This window comes from Pristis pectinata, chromosome 2, assembly GCF_009764475.1.
Source record: "Pristis pectinata isolate sPriPec2 chromosome 2, sPriPec2.1.pri, whole genome shotgun sequence".
In the NCBI taxonomy this organism is placed as follows: domain Eukaryota; kingdom Metazoa; phylum Chordata; class Chondrichthyes; order Rhinopristiformes; family Pristidae; genus Pristis; species Pristis pectinata.
This window is the reverse complement of record NC_067406.1, coordinates 24,965,014-24,985,826: the sequence shown is the minus strand read 5'-3', so window position 1 is coordinate 24,985,826 and position 20,813 is coordinate 24,965,014. Positions and strand designations below refer to the sequence as shown.

The 20,813-nt window shown below is 38.2% G+C and overlaps 1 protein-coding gene across 4 annotated transcripts in view; it reads left to right on the top strand.

Annotated features, from left to right (window-relative positions):
* The window catches only part of smad2 (SMAD family member 2), a 95,242-nt gene that overhangs the window by 32,297 nt on the left and 42,132 nt on the right, over positions 1-20,813 (top strand). For 2 of the 4 annotated variants that reach the window (XM_052037064.1, XM_052037081.1), the window contains exons 2-3: positions 8,019-8,108; positions 18,769-18,962. In XM_052037064.1, the coding sequence (XP_051893024.1) occupies positions 8,019-8,108; positions 18,769-18,962 (284 nt within the window). The remainder of the gene's footprint in view (positions 1-8,018; positions 8,109-18,768; positions 18,963-20,813) is intronic. The other 2 variants (XM_052037073.1, XM_052037089.1) reach the window with 1 other exon arrangement.

The window sequence follows — 20,813 nt, the reverse complement described above, 5'->3', positions numbered from 1 at the left end:
TCAAAGAATCAGGAACAGCTTCTTCCTCTCCGCTATTAGATTTCTGAATGGTCCATGAGCACTACCTCGTTATTCCTCTTTTGCACTGTTATTTATTTTTGTAACTTATAGTAATTTTTGTGTCTTGCTGTCACAAGACAAATTTCTCAACATATGTCAGTGATAATAAACCTGATGCTGAACTTGAAACTTTCTACTTCTGAATGGTTCTTGACCGAAAATATTGACTTCATTTAGGGTTAAGAAAACATGTATTCCTTTTTCATGGAAATATTTGTGGATAAAACATGATAGACATTTTAATGATGGTCTGTGAGTTCATATTCTTGGATGATAAATGTTTAAGAAATGCTTGATTCAGGTTTGCCAAAAATTTGCAAGTATTCATGTTCTTTGCATGTTACAAATGTATGAAGACAGCCAAGATTTGATCATGGCCAAAAAGTAGAAAAAAAGCAATTGTTTGTGAGAGATAGCAAGAATGTGGGCATGAGCAATTAGTGTAAAGCGAACATAGAACTGTACAGCATAGGATCAGCCCCTTCAGTCCACCATCTCTATGCTGACTGTGATGCCAAATTAAACTATCTCAACTGCCTGCACATGGTCCATATCTCTTTATTCCCTGCCTTTTCATGTGTTTGTCTAAATGTCTTAAACATTGCTATCATACCTGCTTCTACTACCTGGCAGTGCATTCCAGGCAATTGTTTTTATAAAATCTCTATACTTCCCCATCACCTTTAAATCCACACCCTCTAGTATTTGACATTTCCACCCTGGGAAAATGATTATCTACCCTATCTGTGTTTTCTCTGATGCTTCTGTCAGGTTGCCCACTTAGCCTTCACTCGAGAAAGCCGTTTGTTCAACTTTTCCTTGTAACTAATACTCTCCAGTCTGTGCAAAATCCTGATGAACCTGCACCCTCTCCAAAGCCTTTACATCCTTCCTATAGTGTGGTGACTAGGAATGCACACAGTATTCCCAAATATAGCCTAACCAGTTTTATGCATTGCAACATGACTCGCTGACTTTTATACTCTGTCTTGACCGATTGGAGACAAACATGCTGTATGCTGCCATGACCATTGTATCTGCTTGTATTGTCACTTTCAGGGAGTCATGGACTTGCATCCCAAGATCCCTCTGTACATCAATGCTTCTAAGGGTCCTGCCATTCACTGTATACTTTCCTCTTGCATTTGACCTCCCAAAATGCATCACCTTACAATTGCCCAGATTTATTTCTGTTTGTATTTCCAACTGATGTATATTGTACTGTATCCTTTGACAACTTTCCTTGCTGTCCACAAGTCCACCAATTTTCATGTTGTCTGCAGACTTACTAATCAGACCACTTTTCATCCAAATCATTAATATATATTACAAACAAGAGGTCTTAGGACTGAACCTTGTGAAATGCCACTGGTCACAGACCTCCAGCTGGAAAAAACACCCCTCTACCACTACCTTCTATCTTCTATGACCAAGACAATTTAGGACCCAATTTCCCAACTCGCTATGAATCCCATGTGATTTAAACTCCTGGACTAGCCAACCATGAAGGACCTTGTCAAATGCTTTAATCCCGTCCATGTAGACTACGTCCACTGCCCTGCTTTTGTCAGTAATCATCATCACCTCAAAACACCAAGCTTGAGAGACAGGACAACTCCCACACAAAGCCATGCTGACTATCCCTAATAAGTCCATGCTTTTCCAGATGCATGTAGATCCTATTCCTAAGAATTCTCAGTAATTTCCCTGCCACTGATGTAAGACTCACTGGCCTATAATTTCATGATGTGTCCTTGTTGACCACTTTAAACAGAAGAGCAACATTGGCTAGTCTCCAGTCTTATGGCACCTTGCTCATGGCTAAACAGGATACAAAGATTTGTGTTAAGGCACCAGCAATTCTTCCCTTGCTTCCATCAGTATCATGGGATAGATCTCATCAAGCCTTAGGGCCTTTGCCACCTTAATGTTTTTCAAGACACCCAACACCAGCACCTTCAAAATATCCACCTGTCTTAGAATACCATTGTACCTCTCCTTTAATCTCACCATCATCTGTGTTCTTCTCCTTGGTGCATACAGATGTGAAAACTCATTAAGGACCTCACCCACTTCCTCTGCCTCCATGAATAAATTCCCTCCTTTGTCCTTGATTGGATCTACTCTTTTCCTAGCTATTCTCTTACACATAATAAATGTATCAAAAGCTTTGGGATTCTCCTTTTATCCTTCTTGCCAAAGACATTTCATAGCTCCTTTTAGCCCTCCTAATTTAAGTTCTTTCCTGCCTTTGTGATCCTCAAGGGCCTTGGCTGATCACAACTTCCTAAACCTTGTTTATGATTCCTTTTTCTTTTTAACTAAACTTGCAATATCTCGAGGTTTATTAACCTTGCTATCCTTGTCTTTCACCTAACAGGAACATGCTGGTCCTGAACTAATCAACTGGCCTTTAGAAGACTCCCATATGGCAGATATGGATTTGTCTTCAAACAGCCACCTTCTCCAGTTTCTGCCTAATACTGTTGTAAATAGCCTTCCCCAAATTTAGCTTTTTCACCTGAGGACCACTTATCCATAACTATCTTTAAACTTGTGGAATTATGGTCAGAAGGAAGGGAGTAATTGAAAGTAAAACTTTAAGCTCACCTCCACACTTACCTGATATCAAAATGTATGATGAAGAGGGGGATGTGGTTGAGATGAGGCAAACAATAGAAGGTTTATACAGAACCAAGCACATTAGTGCTGAGGAGGAAATTGTGCAGTATGATCATCATTTCAGAGAGGTATGGAGAAGGAAAATGTATTCCATGAGCTTTTAAGCAGCTCCTTCTGAATTCACACTTGTCAGAGTGTCACAAATACAGCACTGAAATAGGACTCTTGGCCCACTGTGCTGACCACCAAGCACCATTTTATATAATCCTACCCTAACCCATTTTATTCTCCCCACCTAAACCCCCTGGATTCTACAACTCATCTATACACCTAGGGGCAATTTACAATGTCACCTTACCTATCAACTCATATGTTTTTGACATAATGGAGGAAACTGGAATACCCAGAGGAAAGCTATGTAGTTACAGGAAGGACGTGTAAACTCCACATGGACAGTACCAGAGATCAGGATTGTGGTTGTGAGGTAGCAGCTCTACTAGCTGTGCCACTCATAACTTGTATCAGGAACATAATTGTCTTTTCAATTAAGAAGTTGTCAGTGTACAAGCACTCACCTTACACATATCTCTCATCAAGACACAAAATAATGTTCTCAGTTAGACATTGCTTGCGGAACAAAAAGGAAGCTAGTGAGGTGGGACAGTCTCATTTGTTGCTTGCAGGATTTCTCTGTGATCAAAGGTTTTTGTGCTCCACTGCTCATCCACCAATGTAGACTGGTGCATGTTTGCCCACGTTCCCCTTCCTGAAGTCAGCAATCAATTCCTCAGTTCTACTGATATTGAGTAAGAGGTTGTTGTTGCGGCACCGCTCAACTAGGTGTCCTATCTTGTTCTTGTATGCTGATTCATCGCTGCCTGTGATTTGTCCAACAACAATGGTGTTGTTGGCGAATTTGTATATTGCATTGGAGCTGTGCTTAGCCACACATTGTGTATGTATAGGGAGTGGAACAGGGGGCTAAGCTCGCAGTCTTGAGGTGCACCTGTGTCGATTGTCAGTAAGGAGGAGATGTTGCCAATCCTCAAAGGTCTACCGATGAGCAAGTCAAGGGTTCTGTTGTAGAGGGAGGTACAGAGGCCTAGATCTTGAAGCTTGATAAATTTGGATGGGGTGATTGTGTTGAATGTACACATTAGTCAAATGTTCTGTCTACTGCTGTAGACTAATCTTCAGAAATATGAAGTTCATCAGGCTTGACCTGCCCTTCACAAATCCATTTGGTTTCTCTGATCAACTGAAAAATTTTGAAAGAGTGCAGTCACCGTCCAAAATTATGAGCTCTTAGTCTTCTGGTAGCAATTGTTTGTTTCACTGGCCTGAAATAGCTGAATGATGTGCTTAGTTTTCTAATCTAAGGGGACTATTCCTGAATCAAGAAAATGTTAACTCTCTTCCAGTCTTCTCATCTACTACATTTAAAATGCAAGATAGAAACCATCTTGTTCTTGGGATGTTTCACTCTTAATGCCATTATTTCTTTCAATACTCTTATGTTACTTAGGCTGTGTTGCTGATTTAATAGCTTCTCTGTATCCTGGATGTTGTCATACTCTATTGTAAATACCAAAACAGACTAAATATTTAGCACGTAGACTAAAGTGCCTTTCCACTAATTTTCCACTAATGTTGTGTTCCGCTAATACTGGCCATGTTGTTATGTGTACTATTTTTTGTTTATTTAAAGACATTACTGTACGGTAGGGTTTAAGAATATTTCTGTCTATAATAAATTACTTGAGTGGCATTGTGATTTGGTCTTTTTTGATACATTTTTTGAGTTTGTGATATCATCTGATTTGCCATGCTTTAATAGAAAATTAGAAGAACAAATTATTGTTTGCTTTCTCAAGGGAAGTGTTTATTGTATTTTACATTCTTATTCACAAATTTACTACCTTATGTCGATAGGTCAGATATAATTCAACAGTAGCAAATTAATATATGCTATCAGATCTTTAAATTATATTTGTAATGTATAAATCTCTGAGATGTTTTGTGTTATGACCTGTTCAAATTCTCTATCTTTCTCTATAAAGACTCCAATTGTAAATAACTGAATTTTGCTGAGATACTTGCTGTACTTGAAATATAATATAAATATATAAATGAGTGTAACCCATAATAGTGATTTGCTCTAAACTGCTTACTGCTTGATGTTGTATACAGGCGATCCCTGTGTTACGGCTGTTTGGGTAATAGAAATTTGCCCTTGCAGAATTTGCAAATCACTGCCCAAAAATTTGAGATACGGGGGGAGGGGGGAAGGAAAGAAAATAATAATTTTTTTTCAATTTGAATTTCTTGATTCATGTGCAAATAATGTGGCTTTGCATTCCCAAAAATTGGGATATGGTAGAAACAAGAAACTAGAAAAACTTCTATAAATGTCAGTTGATTGATCAATTGAGAGTTTACTAAGAATGCAAACATGCAAAACCCCCAATCCCCAGGTAATGTAGGGGTCGCCTGATTTCTGCTAAATGTTTTCTAATATTATTCATAATGTTCATTTCACATCAGTAGTGAAATCAGTTGCTTAAAGGGCTGTACAGTTTTTTTGGATTAATAAATTTGGGGTCTTCCAGGAGATTGCATTTGTATAGTGCCTTTCATAGCCCCTTCTGGATGATTGAAGATAATTTGTAAACATTTAAGAAACATTTGACATACTTTCACTGTTGTAATGCAAGAAATAGCCATTGTGAGAATGGGCAGGTAATCTCTTTCAGAAATGTTGAAGTGTAAGTATTTGAAACATTGCTCTGATTCTTTTATGTCCTCCTGAGAGAGAAGATTGAAAATTCTGGCTCAGGACAAAAGTGGTGGTTTCCTACCCTTGTTATTAGCTATTTGCTAAATTTCAATTTGCTACCCTTGGAATTTTGTCCAAATTTAAAAAAATCACTAAGTCACTCCTCCTCCTGCCCCCTTCATTCTCTTATGAAGTCCCACTTTCAAATTTGTATATTACCACTGCGAGAATGAGTGTTCCCATTATTATTATCTCCCTAAGGATGCCATAGTTAGCCCCAGCAACTTCAGTTCTGAAAATATTATCCAGATCTTGATTCTAGTTCCTTATCCAGTGACTCCTCCTTTTGATAATATTTAGGACAAGAATAGAATTAAGAGTTGAAACAAAAGGATTTTATTATCACATATCCCACTGACATTAATGTCAAGCCTTATTCCTGGAGAAAGGCTAACTTGAACTGAAAATCAGGTGCTCCTTGCAGAAGTATATCAAAGCAATTGTTACCTCAGGGTAGTTAGAGTACAAGCAAGGGGGTAATGTTTTGTAATTAATACTTTAGTCATCCCTATTAACTCTGTGGAAATTAATCTAAATTCTAGTTTTTATTAAGTTTATTGTCAAATAAAGGGTATAAAGTTCTTGGATTGAATTAGTTGTATGAACTGGAATACACTCAGTTCAAAGGTGGTGGAAGTTGATCAACTTTGGGGAATTGAATACATATTTGGGGGGAGAAAAGCAGCATCATCATGGCTATGCAGATATGAGTGGAGTAGGTCAATGAATTCTTCCTGTGCTCAGTGGTTTCATTCCTGGGAATGAATAAACTGTTTTTCATCCTTTACTACCTCTTAGCATTTTGCAGCATTTTTAATTGCATTAAGAAATTACATTTTTACTTTGCTTTGTGAATTCAGTGCATTAAAGCTTCATGTGGCAAAGGAAATCATTATCCAGATATTTTAAATTGACAGCAAATTGGGAAGGAGATAGGGAGAATTTTTTTAAAAGTGTGCTTTGCTGACTAATTCAAACTAGTTCTTCCACTTGTAATATTTCAAGCTTTTGTCCTGAGTGGTAAATTTTTCAGATTTTCATTTGAACACTTCAGCTGAGTGCTTGTTAGAGTTTATTTTGCAAGGTGTCATTAGCTCCAGTGCTCCGCACACAAATCAACTGCTATAACTATACAGAAAAGTAAATAAACTAAATTGTATTGTAGAGAAATGCTTTGAAGACAACCTGCATGACTTTTTTTGCTCTCTGGCCTTGACCTTTGGGCATTTGTTTTTGAAGTTCTATATCAAATGCTAATTGAATTGAACATCTGAAAATTGGGTTTTTCTACATCACGGCACTAAAGAGTTTCTTCAAGTAATGAGCTATCTCTTTTGAAATTATGAAATATTTGCAATAGAAACGTGTTTCCCTTGTGGGGGAAATAGTTCTGCAAATCTCAAAATGGATAGTATTTTTTTAAATAAGCAAGTCCAGTTTTAAAAGTAATTGTGGTGACAAAATAGTAGCTTTTGGGAGGCCATCATAATGGGAAGGTTGGTAGAGAAGAAAATTATTTTGTTGCTTGGCTGAGAAATGAAGTAATATTCTGTCAACATGATGGGAAATAGATCTGTTAGGAGAGAATGGAAGGCTGAAACTCTTTTGGAAAAGGCACAGTTGAACAAACTAGATGGTAGAAAGATCCTGCAGCAAAAGGGAGAAGAAATGTTTACATGAACTGTTTTGCTCGTTCCTGCACCCTTTTTTTTGGTTGTAAAGTTAATTGTGTTCATCTAGCATTGCATATGATTTGTTTTTAATCAAATTTATTAGGATTTCAGTTGGAGAACGAGGAAAGTCAAAAAGAAAAATTCTCCTTTCTCCAAGTGCTAGCAACTACCATTTGGATGAATAGCCTAGAATATTCAATGGTATTGCTCCAGAAGAATCGGCAAAGATATTTATTTGGCATATCTATCATCTACTGAAAAAGCCAATATTGATTAAATCTAAGTAAAACTCAGTGTTCAAAGAAGCAGTGCAAGATGCAAATGGAGGAAAAGATACTTGTATGTGTGTGGACAACTTGAACTAAAGGATAAAAATATGATGCACTTCTACAGTTGCTTTCTATTTTAATGTTGCAATTACCATAGAAATCATAGCTTTTATGCAATGTTTCAAAAGATATTTTCATAATTTAACAAAATTTTAATGCCCATTTTTAGTAAATACTTTGTTCAATATTTGGTAGGGTAAGGGTTTTTAATGAAGTGCCTACTTGTTTATGTAAAAAAACATTATTTTGAAGTACATTTGGTGGAAAATATCACTTGTTCCTGGCATGCATTGTTGGTAAAACGGCCAATGTACAATAAACTTCCATGGTAAGTTGAACAAATCAATTTTTTTTGAATAACGTTGTTTGAGTGGAACCTTGACATTTCTTAATTTAAAGAGATTTATTTTTATGTTTGTCTACATGTATTATCCTCCATCAGCTTTTCACTACACCATACCCCATGTTTACCCTTTTTTTTTCTAATTTTATGCACAGCACATGCTCTGAAATTTGGGGACTGAGTACACCTGGTACAGTAGATCAGTGGGATACAACAGGCCTTTACAGCTTTCCTGAGCAAACCAGGTGAATATACAGTGACTAAAAGCTCTTCTTCCACATAGTGGGATGTTGGGATTAACTGGTGTTGGTCATTTAAGAATTGTCAATGTTTGAATTCACTCTTGGTGTCTTTTGGTGGATTAAAAAATATGCAAAAAAAAGCAGTGGTTAAAGTATGGAGGTCCATCAACATCTGAAAAGTGGGTCTACTTTGGATAGTAAACCTGTTGCTTTCCAGATGCAGATGTACCTGATATTTACATAAGATTTTTCTTTTTTTAAAACTCTGAAAAATCCCTATAGTTTATATGCAAATAGTAAGTGTAACTAACAGTTTTTCAAAAAGGACTAAATTTACTGGAAACTTCTGATAACTTTTTGTTAACTTTAGGTTAACTTTTCAAGCAAAATGTTTGCTGGACTTATTTTCTATTTCTGATTAACGGGAATGTATAGATGTAATAATGGACAAACTCTGTTTTTACATAACATTGGCTGTTTTATGAATAATGGGTAAGTCTGACAGTTGTTGGGGACTTCTGTGGTACTTAGACTTTTAATTTGTTCTTTAGCTTTTTCATACGTGCTTAAGATTTTGATTGTTTATCGTATTCCAAGCTGCAACTTTACTAGTGCTCCTTTTATTCCACATTTCGTTCTTTATGGTCATGGTGCAATCTGATTTAAAAAATTTTGGCACAGGTTTAAAAATATTCCACCTTGATAAAATTCTAAAACTAAATCAACATGTAGGTGACCCACATGACTTGTTTATTAGTAGCATTGAGAAAATAAGTAACTTGTGGTGAATCTTGGGTGTATATCATTAAATGTACAATTGCTAATCAATCTGAAATTATAATTATCTACAAAAAAGTGCCTTCAGTGCAAGGAAGGAAAATGTCTTTGTCGAGAAAAATTCTCGTCTCATTTTATTATGGCTTGAGGAGATTTGGACTTTGAGGTTCATTGTTGCTATGCTGATCAACCATTCTTGAATGATCATTGGTAAAATCAGTTAATCTATATCTTTTCCAAAAATATGTCCACATCTAGATTAGCAAAGTTATGACTTGTCTTTAAATTTCTCTACGTGATCTGAAGAAGCAAGAACATTTTCTTGCACTGTCCGTGCTAAGCATCATTCCGCACTTAATTTGCTGGAAGAGGTTCTCCTGAAGAATTAATTTTTTGGAGTAGCTATCTAGTTATTTTAAGGATTATAATTGGAGGGACTGGATAGGCTGGGTTTATTTTCCTTGGAGTAGTGGAGGCTGAGGGGGAACCTGGTGGAGGTATACAAAATTATGAGAGGCATTGATAGGGTAGATGGTAAGAAACTTCTTCCCCATGGCAGAAATGTTTAAGACCAGAGGCCATAGATTTAAGGTAAAGAGTTAAGAGATTTAGAGGGGATCTGAGAAAATAATTTTTCACCCAGAAGGTGGTTGCAATCTGAAATGCACTGCCTGAGAAGGTTGGAGGCAGGCACTCAACATTTTAAGACTCATTTGGGCAAGCACTTGATTTGCCAAGGCAGTTAATGGGCCTGTGTTTGTATTGTATGACTCTGACCAGTATACTTGAGATTATGTTGGAAATTTGATGCTGGAGCTTGTTTGCAATTTGGAGATGAAAATTAAAATTGCTAGAAATTTTCAGCAGGTCAGGTAGCATCCGTGGAAGACAGTTTATTTCAGACTGATGACTACTGGAACTGGAAATTACAAATTCAAAGATCTGGAGAAGAGGAAGGATCAAAGGGGAAGGTTTCTTATAGGGTCCAAAGGAGGCATTAAGGAAGAAAGATGGGTAGAAAGCATTAAGGGATGATAGGGTGACAGCAACAAAAGAAGTGCTTAAGAGGAGGTAAAAATAAGTGTAGCAATAATCATTTGAAATTATTGAGTTAAAGGTTGAATCTTGAAAGTTGGAGTAAGAGGGAGACATGGCCTTGGGAAGCAGCATTAAGGAGAATCACAAAGCCTTTTATAAATATATTAGAAGCAGGAGGGTAGCTGGGGAAAGAGTAGGTCCCCTCAGAGGCCAACAGAGAAATTATGTCTGGAGCCAGGGGATGTGAGTGGGGTCCTAAATGAATACTTATCAAGGGGGAGGATGTGAAGCAAGGAGTTAGGAGAAGGGTACACTGGTATTCTGGAACATGTTTGTATCAGGAAGGAGAGCATGTTAACACATTAAGGTAGATAAATCCCCAAAGCCTGATGGCAACCATCCCAGAATACCATGGAAAGCAAGTGAGGGGATTGCTACATCGCTGACAGAGATTTTTGCATCTTCATTAACCTTTAGTGACGTACCGGTAGACTGGAGGATAGTGATGTTATTTCCTTATTCGGAAAAGGCAGTAGGGATAAACCAAGGAAGCGCAAGCCAGTGAGCATTACATTGGTGGTAGAGAAATTATTGGATATATGTTCACTTAGAAAGGCAGGGGCTGATTCAGGAAATCATCATGTTTTGTGCAAGGAAAATCCTGTTGCACCAATCGGAGGTTTTTGAGGCGACAACTAAGAAAATCAATGAAGGCGGGACAATAGACAATGGACTTAGCAGGGCTTTTGACAAGGTCCATGACAGTAGGCTAATCCAGAAGGTTAAAGCACCTGGATTCAAAATTGGCTTGGTGCTAGGAGGCAGAGCGTAGTAGTGAAGGGTTGTTTTTCTGACTGGAAGGCTAACCAGTGTAATACCAGTCTAACCTGTCCTATGGGGATCGGTGCTTCGGACCTTTGTGTCATAAGAATGTAGGTGGTCTGATGAGTAAGTTTATTGGCAACATGAAAATTGGCAGAGAAGGTTGTCTGAGGTTACAGAGGGCCATAGATCAACTTAAAAGTTGGCTGGAGTGATGGCAAATGGAATTTAATCCAGATGAGTGTGAAATAATGCATTTTGTGGTCATCAAATTCTGGCAGGGCATGTACATTAAATGACAGGAACCTTAGTGGTGTTGATGTACAGAGAGACCTTTGGGTACAACTTTATAATTCCCCAAAAATGATGACAGGTGGATAAGTAGTGAAGAAGGTATTTGGCATGCTTGACTTCATAGGCTGAGTTATTGAGTACAAGTGTTGGGATGTCATGTTGCAGCTATATAAAATATTGGTTAGGCAGCACCTGGAGTGTTGTGTACATTACTGGTTGCCATGCTATAGATAAGATTTGGTAATGATAGAGAGTGCAGAAGAGATTCACTGGGACATTTCCCGGAGTGGAGGGCTGTAGTTATAAGGAGTGATTGGATAGGCTGGGTTTGTTTTCACTGGAGTGTGGGAAGCTGACCTTTTATAAGGGGTTTATAAGATTGAGAGACATAGGGTAGGTAGAGTCTTTGTCCCAGGGTAGAGGAGTATAAAATTAGGGGGACACAGGCCTAATGCAGACAAAATGGATTTGTATAGATGGGCATCACGTTCAGCATGGACAAGTTGGTTGTGTACAGTTCTATGACTCTGCTTTAACGTGACTAATTGAAATATGTGGTGCTGTTCCTGGATCATAGAATACTATAAGAGGTCAAGAACAGTGTAGTTTAGAATGAGAGGAAGAAAATTAAAGCTATAGGGTCACTTTTGTGGAGTGACAGGTGCGTTTCCTTCAAGTCGCCTAGTTTGCATTCTCATTTTTGGAAATATTTAACAATTTTGTTTGTGATACTTGGCTGGATTTGTTATTTGGTCACATGGTAATTGCTGCAGAATACTTGAATGATGAGTTATGCATATTATTCAGCCAATTTACAGTGTCTGGCAGCTACTAGCTTAATTATATTCACATGCCTGCCAACTTAACTTTCAGTCACTATTATTTCTATTGTGCTTTGCAACAGTTTACTCAAAATTCAGCTGATAGTAGAATGAGTGTACAACCGATTTTTTTTTTCCTTTCATTTAACTATTATACAGTCTTGGCATTCTTAGAGACCCCTTGGAAAATGTCCTCACGGAAGGGGTGCAGCTGAATCTCTTGTTTTTTTTTTAAAAAATCGTCCTTCTAATGTAATATCGAAATGTTCTCAGTATTGTAATTCATGTGGCAGGGACTAATATGCTTTTTGCCAAGTTCAAACGTTGAGTTGCAGGATTCATCTGGAGGGTCTGGGTGGAAGTGTTAGGATTTGATGGTATGTTCAAAGAAGCTAAGAGGAAGGAAACTGAGGTAATTGGAAAGGACAAAAGGGGCAAGGGTGGAGATTAGCTGGCAGGCAAAAAATATATGCAAACATTTGACGTTTGTGGGCAAATGGTAGACTCATCACCACTGTACACTTGTGAGCCCCTTCCATAAAAGCATTTTGTATCTGACTGACATTCAAATTCTTTGGTTTCTTTGCTCAGTAGCAGCTAAGTTTGTCCTTTGGTTGCCTATTTTCTTCATCAGATTTAATGTCACTCTTTTTTGTAACTGGTGCAGTGGTTTCAATTCTCTAGTTCTCTCAATATTCTTCTTAAAGTCTCCTAGACTTTCCATATTTACCTTGGTTCTCTATTATGAAACTTGCAATTGTCATGGGCCTCCTTTCATTTGTTTCACATTAACCTCTATATCTTCAGTCATTCAGAGACCAGTAATTATTACTTTCCTTTCAGAGGGTCATGTCCACTCTGCACATAAATTGGTTCCCATTGAAGGCCTTTGATTTGTTCATGCTATTTTGCCTACCAGTATTTGATTCCAGTTTGCCTGAGTCAAATCCTTTAGTATTTAATTGTCCTTTTAATGCCTAATTGTACATTGTCCTTTTTCATACCTACACAAAAATCATAAGATACAACGATGGGTAGGCTTCACTCCTACCATTTGGTGAGTTCTTGGCCTCAGCTCCACTTTCCAGTACTTCATAAGCCTTGACTCCTGTATAGACTCCTCTGTCTGTCTCAGCTGTCAGTATATTCAGTGTTTCAACCTCTAACTCACCGAATAGAGAATTCCAACAATTCACAGTTCTTGAGAGAAGTTCCATCTCCTTACCTTGGATTAGGGCCTTTAAATTCTCAATAGCATATATCTTTGAGAGTTATAAAATGCTTCAAATATCTGCCACACTTATCTGTTGATCTGCCTTTTAATCCATTTTCCCAGTCCACGTTAGTCAACTCTGGCTTCGTATATTTGCTGTGACTTTTTAAGTTTAAAACTCCTCCTCTAGGCAACCTTTGCTAATATCTATTCTGAACCTGATGACATTACAGTTTGCTGTCCTTGTCCCATAATCTCTGGTTTATTATGTGCAAATTAATAAGGGAACAAACGTGGGCAAGATCAGATACAGCTAAGAGAATGGTGTGGGAAGGAGAAATCCTGTTTATTTTTATGGGACACTAACATTGTTGTTGGGACAGAAAGGTGGTTCATGTAGTCTGTAGAATGGAGATTTTGGGAAAAAATAAATGATTAATAGTGAACTTAGGAATCGCAAATTACATCAAGAATCATGGAGTGAATAGCAAACTAAAAATCTAATAAAGGTGATAATGCATTAATGGAGATTGGATGAAATAATAGAGGATATTTCAAAAGAACTAATTAAATTGGATGAATAATTAAAAAGACAAGCTGTTTATACAGCAATACTCAGTATTCAAAACAAATTGGATGAACTAAATGTGTGGAGTGGATTCTGAAATGGTGAGGTTGGTATAAGTAGATGTAAAACTAAATACTGCTGTGTATAACTAGGGCTTGAATTTTTCAGTGTTAATGAATTTTAATATAAAGATTCTTGAAGGCCTACTAGGAAACGTTTCTATTTTCCTTCACAAATAAAATGTGCCAACCCATACAAATTTTACAATTTGAATGCTGCATTTGCTTTCCAGGACATGCAAAGTTCTACTAACCAATCCCATTTGTCTCGAGTGTGTTGGTCAGTACGAGTGTTGGTAGAAATGGAGGGGGGCAATAATTAAAGTTGGGAATCTCTGGATTGCAAGCCAACAGCCCACGCAAGCTACATGCTTGTCTCGATGGTATTTAATAAAGGAGGACAGCATGTCCAATCATCTACCACTTTGGGTAGTAATAAACAAGCATAATCTACGTGAACAGAAAATTATTGGAGTAGTCAGGTTAGTCAGAATCTGTGAAGAGAAGCAGTTACTGTTTCAGAATTAGAATATGTTATGGATGTAAAAAGGTTTTAAGAAATTAGTGATTGGGGCAGGAAGCATAAGGTGGTTAATCTATGGTAGGGTAAAAGGTACGTGGTGCAAGATAAAAGGGTAGGTAATGGGACAAAAAATATAGAAGGTGATGCTGTAAGGTGCAACAGTGAGGTGTAGTGGTTCAGATCTGAAATTGTTGGCTTGAAATTGAGCTTAGAAGGCTGTAAAGTGCCCAGTAAAAAAATTCTGAGCCTTCAGCTTCTATTTATCTAGAACCAAGCCTAGAATATTCAAAATGCATTCTTGAGTGAACAGAAGTGCTCAGAAGTGTTTGGGTGTTTAACAATCCTGCTGAAGATGATGGAGGTGTTTAAAATCTGTTGAACATAGGAGCTGGTGGAGTAGAAGGTAAGGATGCTAGAAATCCATTCATGCTGGGGGAGTGGATATAGAGAGGAGGAGGCAAAAGATTTGATATGTGAAAAATGGTTATGCAGAGGCCACCTTTAATCAGTCTGAATCATCAGAAGCATATGTTTGGAGCATTGTACTGTGGGGAAGCTGGGTGAAGGGATTTGGAATTGGGTGCGAGAAAACGCATTCAAGATTGTTGTGGGAATTATTGAGGTCCTACTGAGCGACAATACAAAAACAGAAAATGCTGGAAATACTCAGCAGATCAGGCAGCATTTATAGAAAGAAGCGGATACTAGTTCAGATGAATGACTTTTCATCAGAACCAGGAAAGGGTACAGCTTGAACATGTTTGAACCTGCAATGAAGGGGGAGGAAGGAGAGCATAAAGGGAATGTCTGTAATAGGATGGAGACTGAATGACAGAAGTTGTGGATATGAATGGTTGTTAATCACAGCTGATTTGTCAAGAGGATCTGTAAATGGGAAGAGGCAATTGAGATAAAGAAAGTGCTAGAACTGCAGATGTTAGAAATACTATTTGGGTTGAGAGAGCGCGCATGCAAGACACAATTATATCGGAAATGGCCAGTTTAAAGAAAGATAACCTGGAAAGACTGATTATACCAATAAAAATATCTGAAATTATTGAATTCATTAAGACCTGAGGGATGTAAAGTGCTAGGTCATGCTGTTCTCAGGAATTATGTGGGTTTCACTGGAACAATGCAAGAGGCCAAAGACAGGTTTTGGACTAGGATGGAGAATTAAAGTGATAGACCACTGGAAGTTCAGAGTCACCTTTGCTGAGTGAAGGGAGGAGTTCCACGAAGCAGTCAATTTAAGTTGTGTTTGATTTCTTCAGTGTAGAGGGGACAATGCTGTGAGGCTAGAATGCAGTACATTAAATTGAAATAAATGAGTTGCTGCTTCACCTGGAAGGAATATTTGGGTTCCTCTATGGTGGGAAAGGAGCAAAAAGGACATGAATTGCATAGGAAAGTGCAGTGAGTAAGCATTGATGGAGATGGAAGACAGAACCAATGAGTTGTGGAGGAAATATTTCATTCAGATTGGTGAAAGTGGAGAGGTTTTAGGGGGATGGGTTGTTGGGTGGCTGTCCAGTTCTGATGGGTGATCATCAACTGGAAATAATTCTCTTTTTCATACGACAGCTCCCTGATCTTTTTTTTGATGGCGAAGTGGAAGATAAGGGAAGAGACTTAAAAACATCTAAAGGGGAGGGAGGGGTAGAAATTTTGAAACAAGGTTGATGGAACTTTCCTTGAAGTCACTTTGTACTTTGCAACTCAACATTGAATTCATCAGTTTCAAATCATAATTTCCATTTTTTTTTACTGATAGCTTTTGACAATGATCCTGGTATTGGCTTTTTGCACCTCTTCTGGAACTATTCAGTTATTTGTAAACTTTAATCATTACTATTTGCTTTGCACCATTAGCCTTTTTATTGTTTAATCATTGCTGCCTTCCCCTTTCTGTTCTTCTAATTTTCCATGCCTCTGTGTTTAAAACTTCATGCATTCTTAAGCATTGACCTGTTTTGACAAAAAAGTGCAATTCTGGAATGTTAACCCTGTTTTTTCACACATGCCAATTGATCTGTTGTGTGCTTGCTGCATTTTCCATAAGTGTTTCTGATTTTTAGCGTTTGTTTTATTTTGCCTTCACATTTGAGTGTGGTAAAGCAGTTTTATCTTTAACCCTCCAATAAGACAAAACAAGTTCTTTTCATTGATTCTGCATTTAACCATGACAAAGAAGTCTACTATCTTTAGCCTTCACGCTTTATATTCAAATCAACTGTTTTAATCAGAAGTAGAGAAAAATGATTCTATGATTCTCCGACTAGAAATAATTTTAGGCTTGTGGGGTTGGATGTTTTGTCTATTGATGGGCTAAAAATGGATACTTTGGTGTTGTTGAGTTACTGTCACATTGATGTCAGAATCCAATCTACATTGTTTAACTGTTTGAGCTTGAATTTTAATTTGCTTTGGGGTAAACCTGTATGTGAATTGAATTGTTTGCTTTCCTGTCCTGGTCTTCCCCCTCCTTTCTTTTCAGTGAAAGCTGCCGCATCCCCAAAAGTTTCCACTATTAGTATCAGTTTGCTGGTAAATGACTGGTGGTCTGGTGAATCATTTTTAATAACCATTCATGAATACTTCATAGTAATCAGGAGCCATAACACAGACTAATCTTTATTTTTCTATCCCTAACTTCACAATATCTGAAATGCAAGTAGAAAATACTGGAAATAATCATCAAATCTGATTGCCTGTGGAGGAGGGAGCAGTCTTAATGTTTTGGGTCAACAACTGCTGTATGAACTGGAATAGAAAAATAGATAAATTTTTAAATTTCTAGAAAAGCAGAAGACCAAAAGGAACAGACGAGAAGATTTGTGATCAAATAAACGAGTTAAATGATGCTGCAAGCGATATTAATGGGATGTATAAAGAAACAAAGGGTGTAATTGGGAGTACATTACCTTGCTAAATCCATTGAGTCTGATAGGCTATAAATTGCATTATTAAAAGAAAAGCTAGATATTCCAGAAGACCCATTCAGTCTTGGAGCCTTGGTTTTGGGAATGGGAGTATAGCTGAGGAGGAGACCAGCGATCAGGGAAAGGGGATGGGTTGGGTGGCAAATGATGTTTGTAGATATAAGCAGATGTGTGTGGGAAAGTGATTGAAGATTGGGAGGAAGAGAGAATCAAGGTCAGGTGGGGAGTGGAGTAATAAATGTTTGGGTCAGAGTGTTGCTTGGAGATCAATGGATATTGGAGGAAGTAATTTTAATTTGGTGGGTAAGAATGTATGTTAATAACTTGCCTCCCATGTTGGCACTGTGGGAGTATGCTGTCTTGGATAGTTCATGATGGGCATCTGCAAACCACCCCCCACCCCAAAATATAATCTACATTCTGCTGCATTGTTGCAAAAGTGTTGTATCAGGGGTTACATCGTTGGGTGAACCCCAAAAGCAGAAAATGCCCTGGAATGTCAAATTTGGCAACAACCAGTTGAATTTTAAGAGTGAAGAGAAACAAATTGGAGCTGATGGTTACCATGTTTAATTCATGAAAAAAAATTCAGTTGCACAATGCTGAAACCAAATCAGCATTTATGCAATTTGAATTTCCAAGTAAAAAGGGGTTTCTCAATTTTTTTTTTGCATTGCTCCAATGAAGTTTATTGCAAAAGACCAAGTTGGAGAGTTTAGAGTATGGCTGAGAATTAAAAGTTATTGGGCAATTGGAAGTTAGGGTTTGCTTGCAGACTATTTCAGCAACTATAATGTTGGCTACATCTTTTTGTGAGATCCAATAATTCATCTGTGGCCAAAAATTAAATCTAGGAATTTCTAGTGTCTTTTACTTACATTGAAGATAAATGATAGTGGTATCATCAAACATAGAAGATATTTCTGTGCAGCTAACTGTAAATGGCAATGAAATAAATGACATTTAATTTTTTTGTGATCTTGGTTGAGAAAAATGGTTCCATGTGCCATAACAGTCCAACTGCAGTTCCTTGTTAGAAATGCCCAGCAATTTGGGCAGCATCTGTGGAAAGAGAAACAAAATGAGTTAACATTTAAGGTTGATGACCCTTCATCAGAACTGATGAAGATCATGCCACGATGCAGTTTGACCTGATTGCTGTTTCCAGCATGTTCTGTTTTTTTGTAACTGGAGTCAAAGATGTCTTTTGAATTTAACCAGGGCAAGGTTGTCATATTTTTTTAAAAAAAACACAATCCAAGTTGTAGTTTTTTGGCGACTAATTTTATCTTCAGGGGATAATTCTAACTTTAGGATGGGTGGAATGATATCTTTTGATGGTTCTTCAGCACATGCTGTTCAGGGAATATTCTGTAATTATACAAATGCAAATTGTGAGAAGCTTAATTATCTTATTTACTCACTACATTATCCCTGTTCCCATCCTCCAGATGCTGGAGAATGGTTGGTTAATTTTGAATTTGAGTAAGTTTCTTCATTAAGAAATTTTGTTAACTGTGATTTAATTCAAAAATAAAATGTATAATGATAAAACTTGTAAACTGTATCCTAAGCATTCCAGATCGTATCTCTTCTTTACGTGCAGATCACTTGATGGCCGGCTGCAAGTTTCACATCGTAAAGGATTGCCTCATGTTATTTACTGTCGCTTGTGGCGCTGGCCTGATCTTCATAGTCACCATGAGCTACGAGCAATTGAAACTTGTGAATATGCTTTCAATCTTAAGAAGGATGAAGTGTGCGTTAACCCATACCACTATCAGAGGGTGGAAACGCCAGGTTAGTGAAAGCTTTTGTTGGACTTGAAGAAAAGAATTTTTAAAACTAAATTTAATTTCCCTTTTGTATATCTAAAGGCAGCACAGCTGATTATTAGGTTCCATGTGGACAATTTTGCTTGTAGAAAAAGTTGAGGCAATTAAAATTCATAAAATATGAACAGCCAAGATGACACTTAAATAGAAAACCTCTTTGTTTTCATGGTGGAAAAAGTGCACACAACATGAAGCAGAAAATATGACTGATTTTGGATGAACTTTAGCATTGGAATGATAGTTTGTGTTAATGCTAAGAGTGTGTCCACAGGTACTTGAGAAAGAAATAGTTGCTTTTCCCAAACTTGCATTTTCAAAGCTTGTATAATTCATGTTGGAAAAAATGGTTTTTCCAGAAGTCACTTTAAATACATATTGCATTGATTGCACAAAGTTCACTTTGATAAACAGTTATGCCAATTGCCTCCTGTGTTAACTCTGCAAATGATGAATCAGGATGTGCTTGAATTAATTGTTGTCAGATGATCCTCAGAAATTGTACAAGCCAAAGGAATTGGCAAGACGACAAAGTTGGTGTCAATAATTGATAAAGTTGGTGCACGGTGACCACATCTGCAGTAAGTGCTTGAGGCTGGAGGAACTTCGGCTCAGAATTGATGAGCTGGAGTCGCAGCTTCAAACACTGCGAAGCATCAGGGAGGGAGAGAGTTATGTAGATGCTGTGCATTGGGAGGCAATCACCACCACCCCCCCCCCCCCCCCCCCCACCCCTTTTTCTTTTAGGGCAGGTACTTCTAGGGTCCTGAAGGCAGATAAACGGGTGACTGTCAGGGAAGAGAAAGGGAACAGGCAGACAGAGCAGAGGACCCCAGCGGATGCTCCCCTCAAAAATAGGTATTCTGCTTTGGATGCTGTTGAGGAGGATGACCTACAGGGATCAAGTGGCAGAAGCCAGGTCCCTGGCACTGGGACTGGTCCTGCTGCTCAGAAGGGAAGGGAGGAGAAGAGAAGGGCAATAGTGATAGGGGACTCGATAGTCAGGTTCTGTGGACATGAGCGAGAATCCCAGATGGTTTGTTGTCTCCCAGGTGCTAGGGTCCAGGATGTCTCTGATCAGGTCCACAGCATTCTTGTGCAGGAAGGAAAACAGCCAGAAGTCGTCGTACACATTGGTACCAATGACATAGGTAGAAAGAGGAATGAGGTCCTCAAGAGTGAGTTTAGGGAGCTAGGCAGAAGGCTGAAGAACAGGACCTCAAGGGTAGCAATCTCAGGATTGCTGCCAGTGCCACGTGATAGTGAAGGTAAGAATAGGAGGAGATGGCAGATGAATGTGTGGCTGAGGAGTTGGTGCAGGGGGCAAGGTTTTAGATTTTTGGATCATTGGGATCTCTTCTGGGGAAAGTGGGACCTGGACAGATTGGATGGGTTACACCTGAACTCGAGGGGGAGCAATATCCTTGCAGGCAGGTTTGCTAGGGTGGTTCGGGAGGGTTTAAACTAGTTTGCGAGGGGGATGGGAACAGGAGGGATAGGTCAGTGGAAGAAGTGCATGGAGTAAAGCCAGATCTGACATATAGAGAGGCTTTAAGGAAGGAGAAGTAGAGTATAGGGTATAAAAGTAGTAAGGTGAATGGGCTAAAGTACATTTACTTAAATGCAAGAAGCATCAGGAGTAAGGGTGATGAACTGAGAACTTAGATAAATACATGGAACTATGATATTGTGGCTCTTGCAGAGACTTGGCTGTCACCAGGGCAGGAATGGATACTGAATATTCCCAGATTTCAGTGTTTTAAAAGGGACAGGGAGGGGGAGAGAAGAGGAGGAGGGGTGGCGTTACTGGTCAGGGATA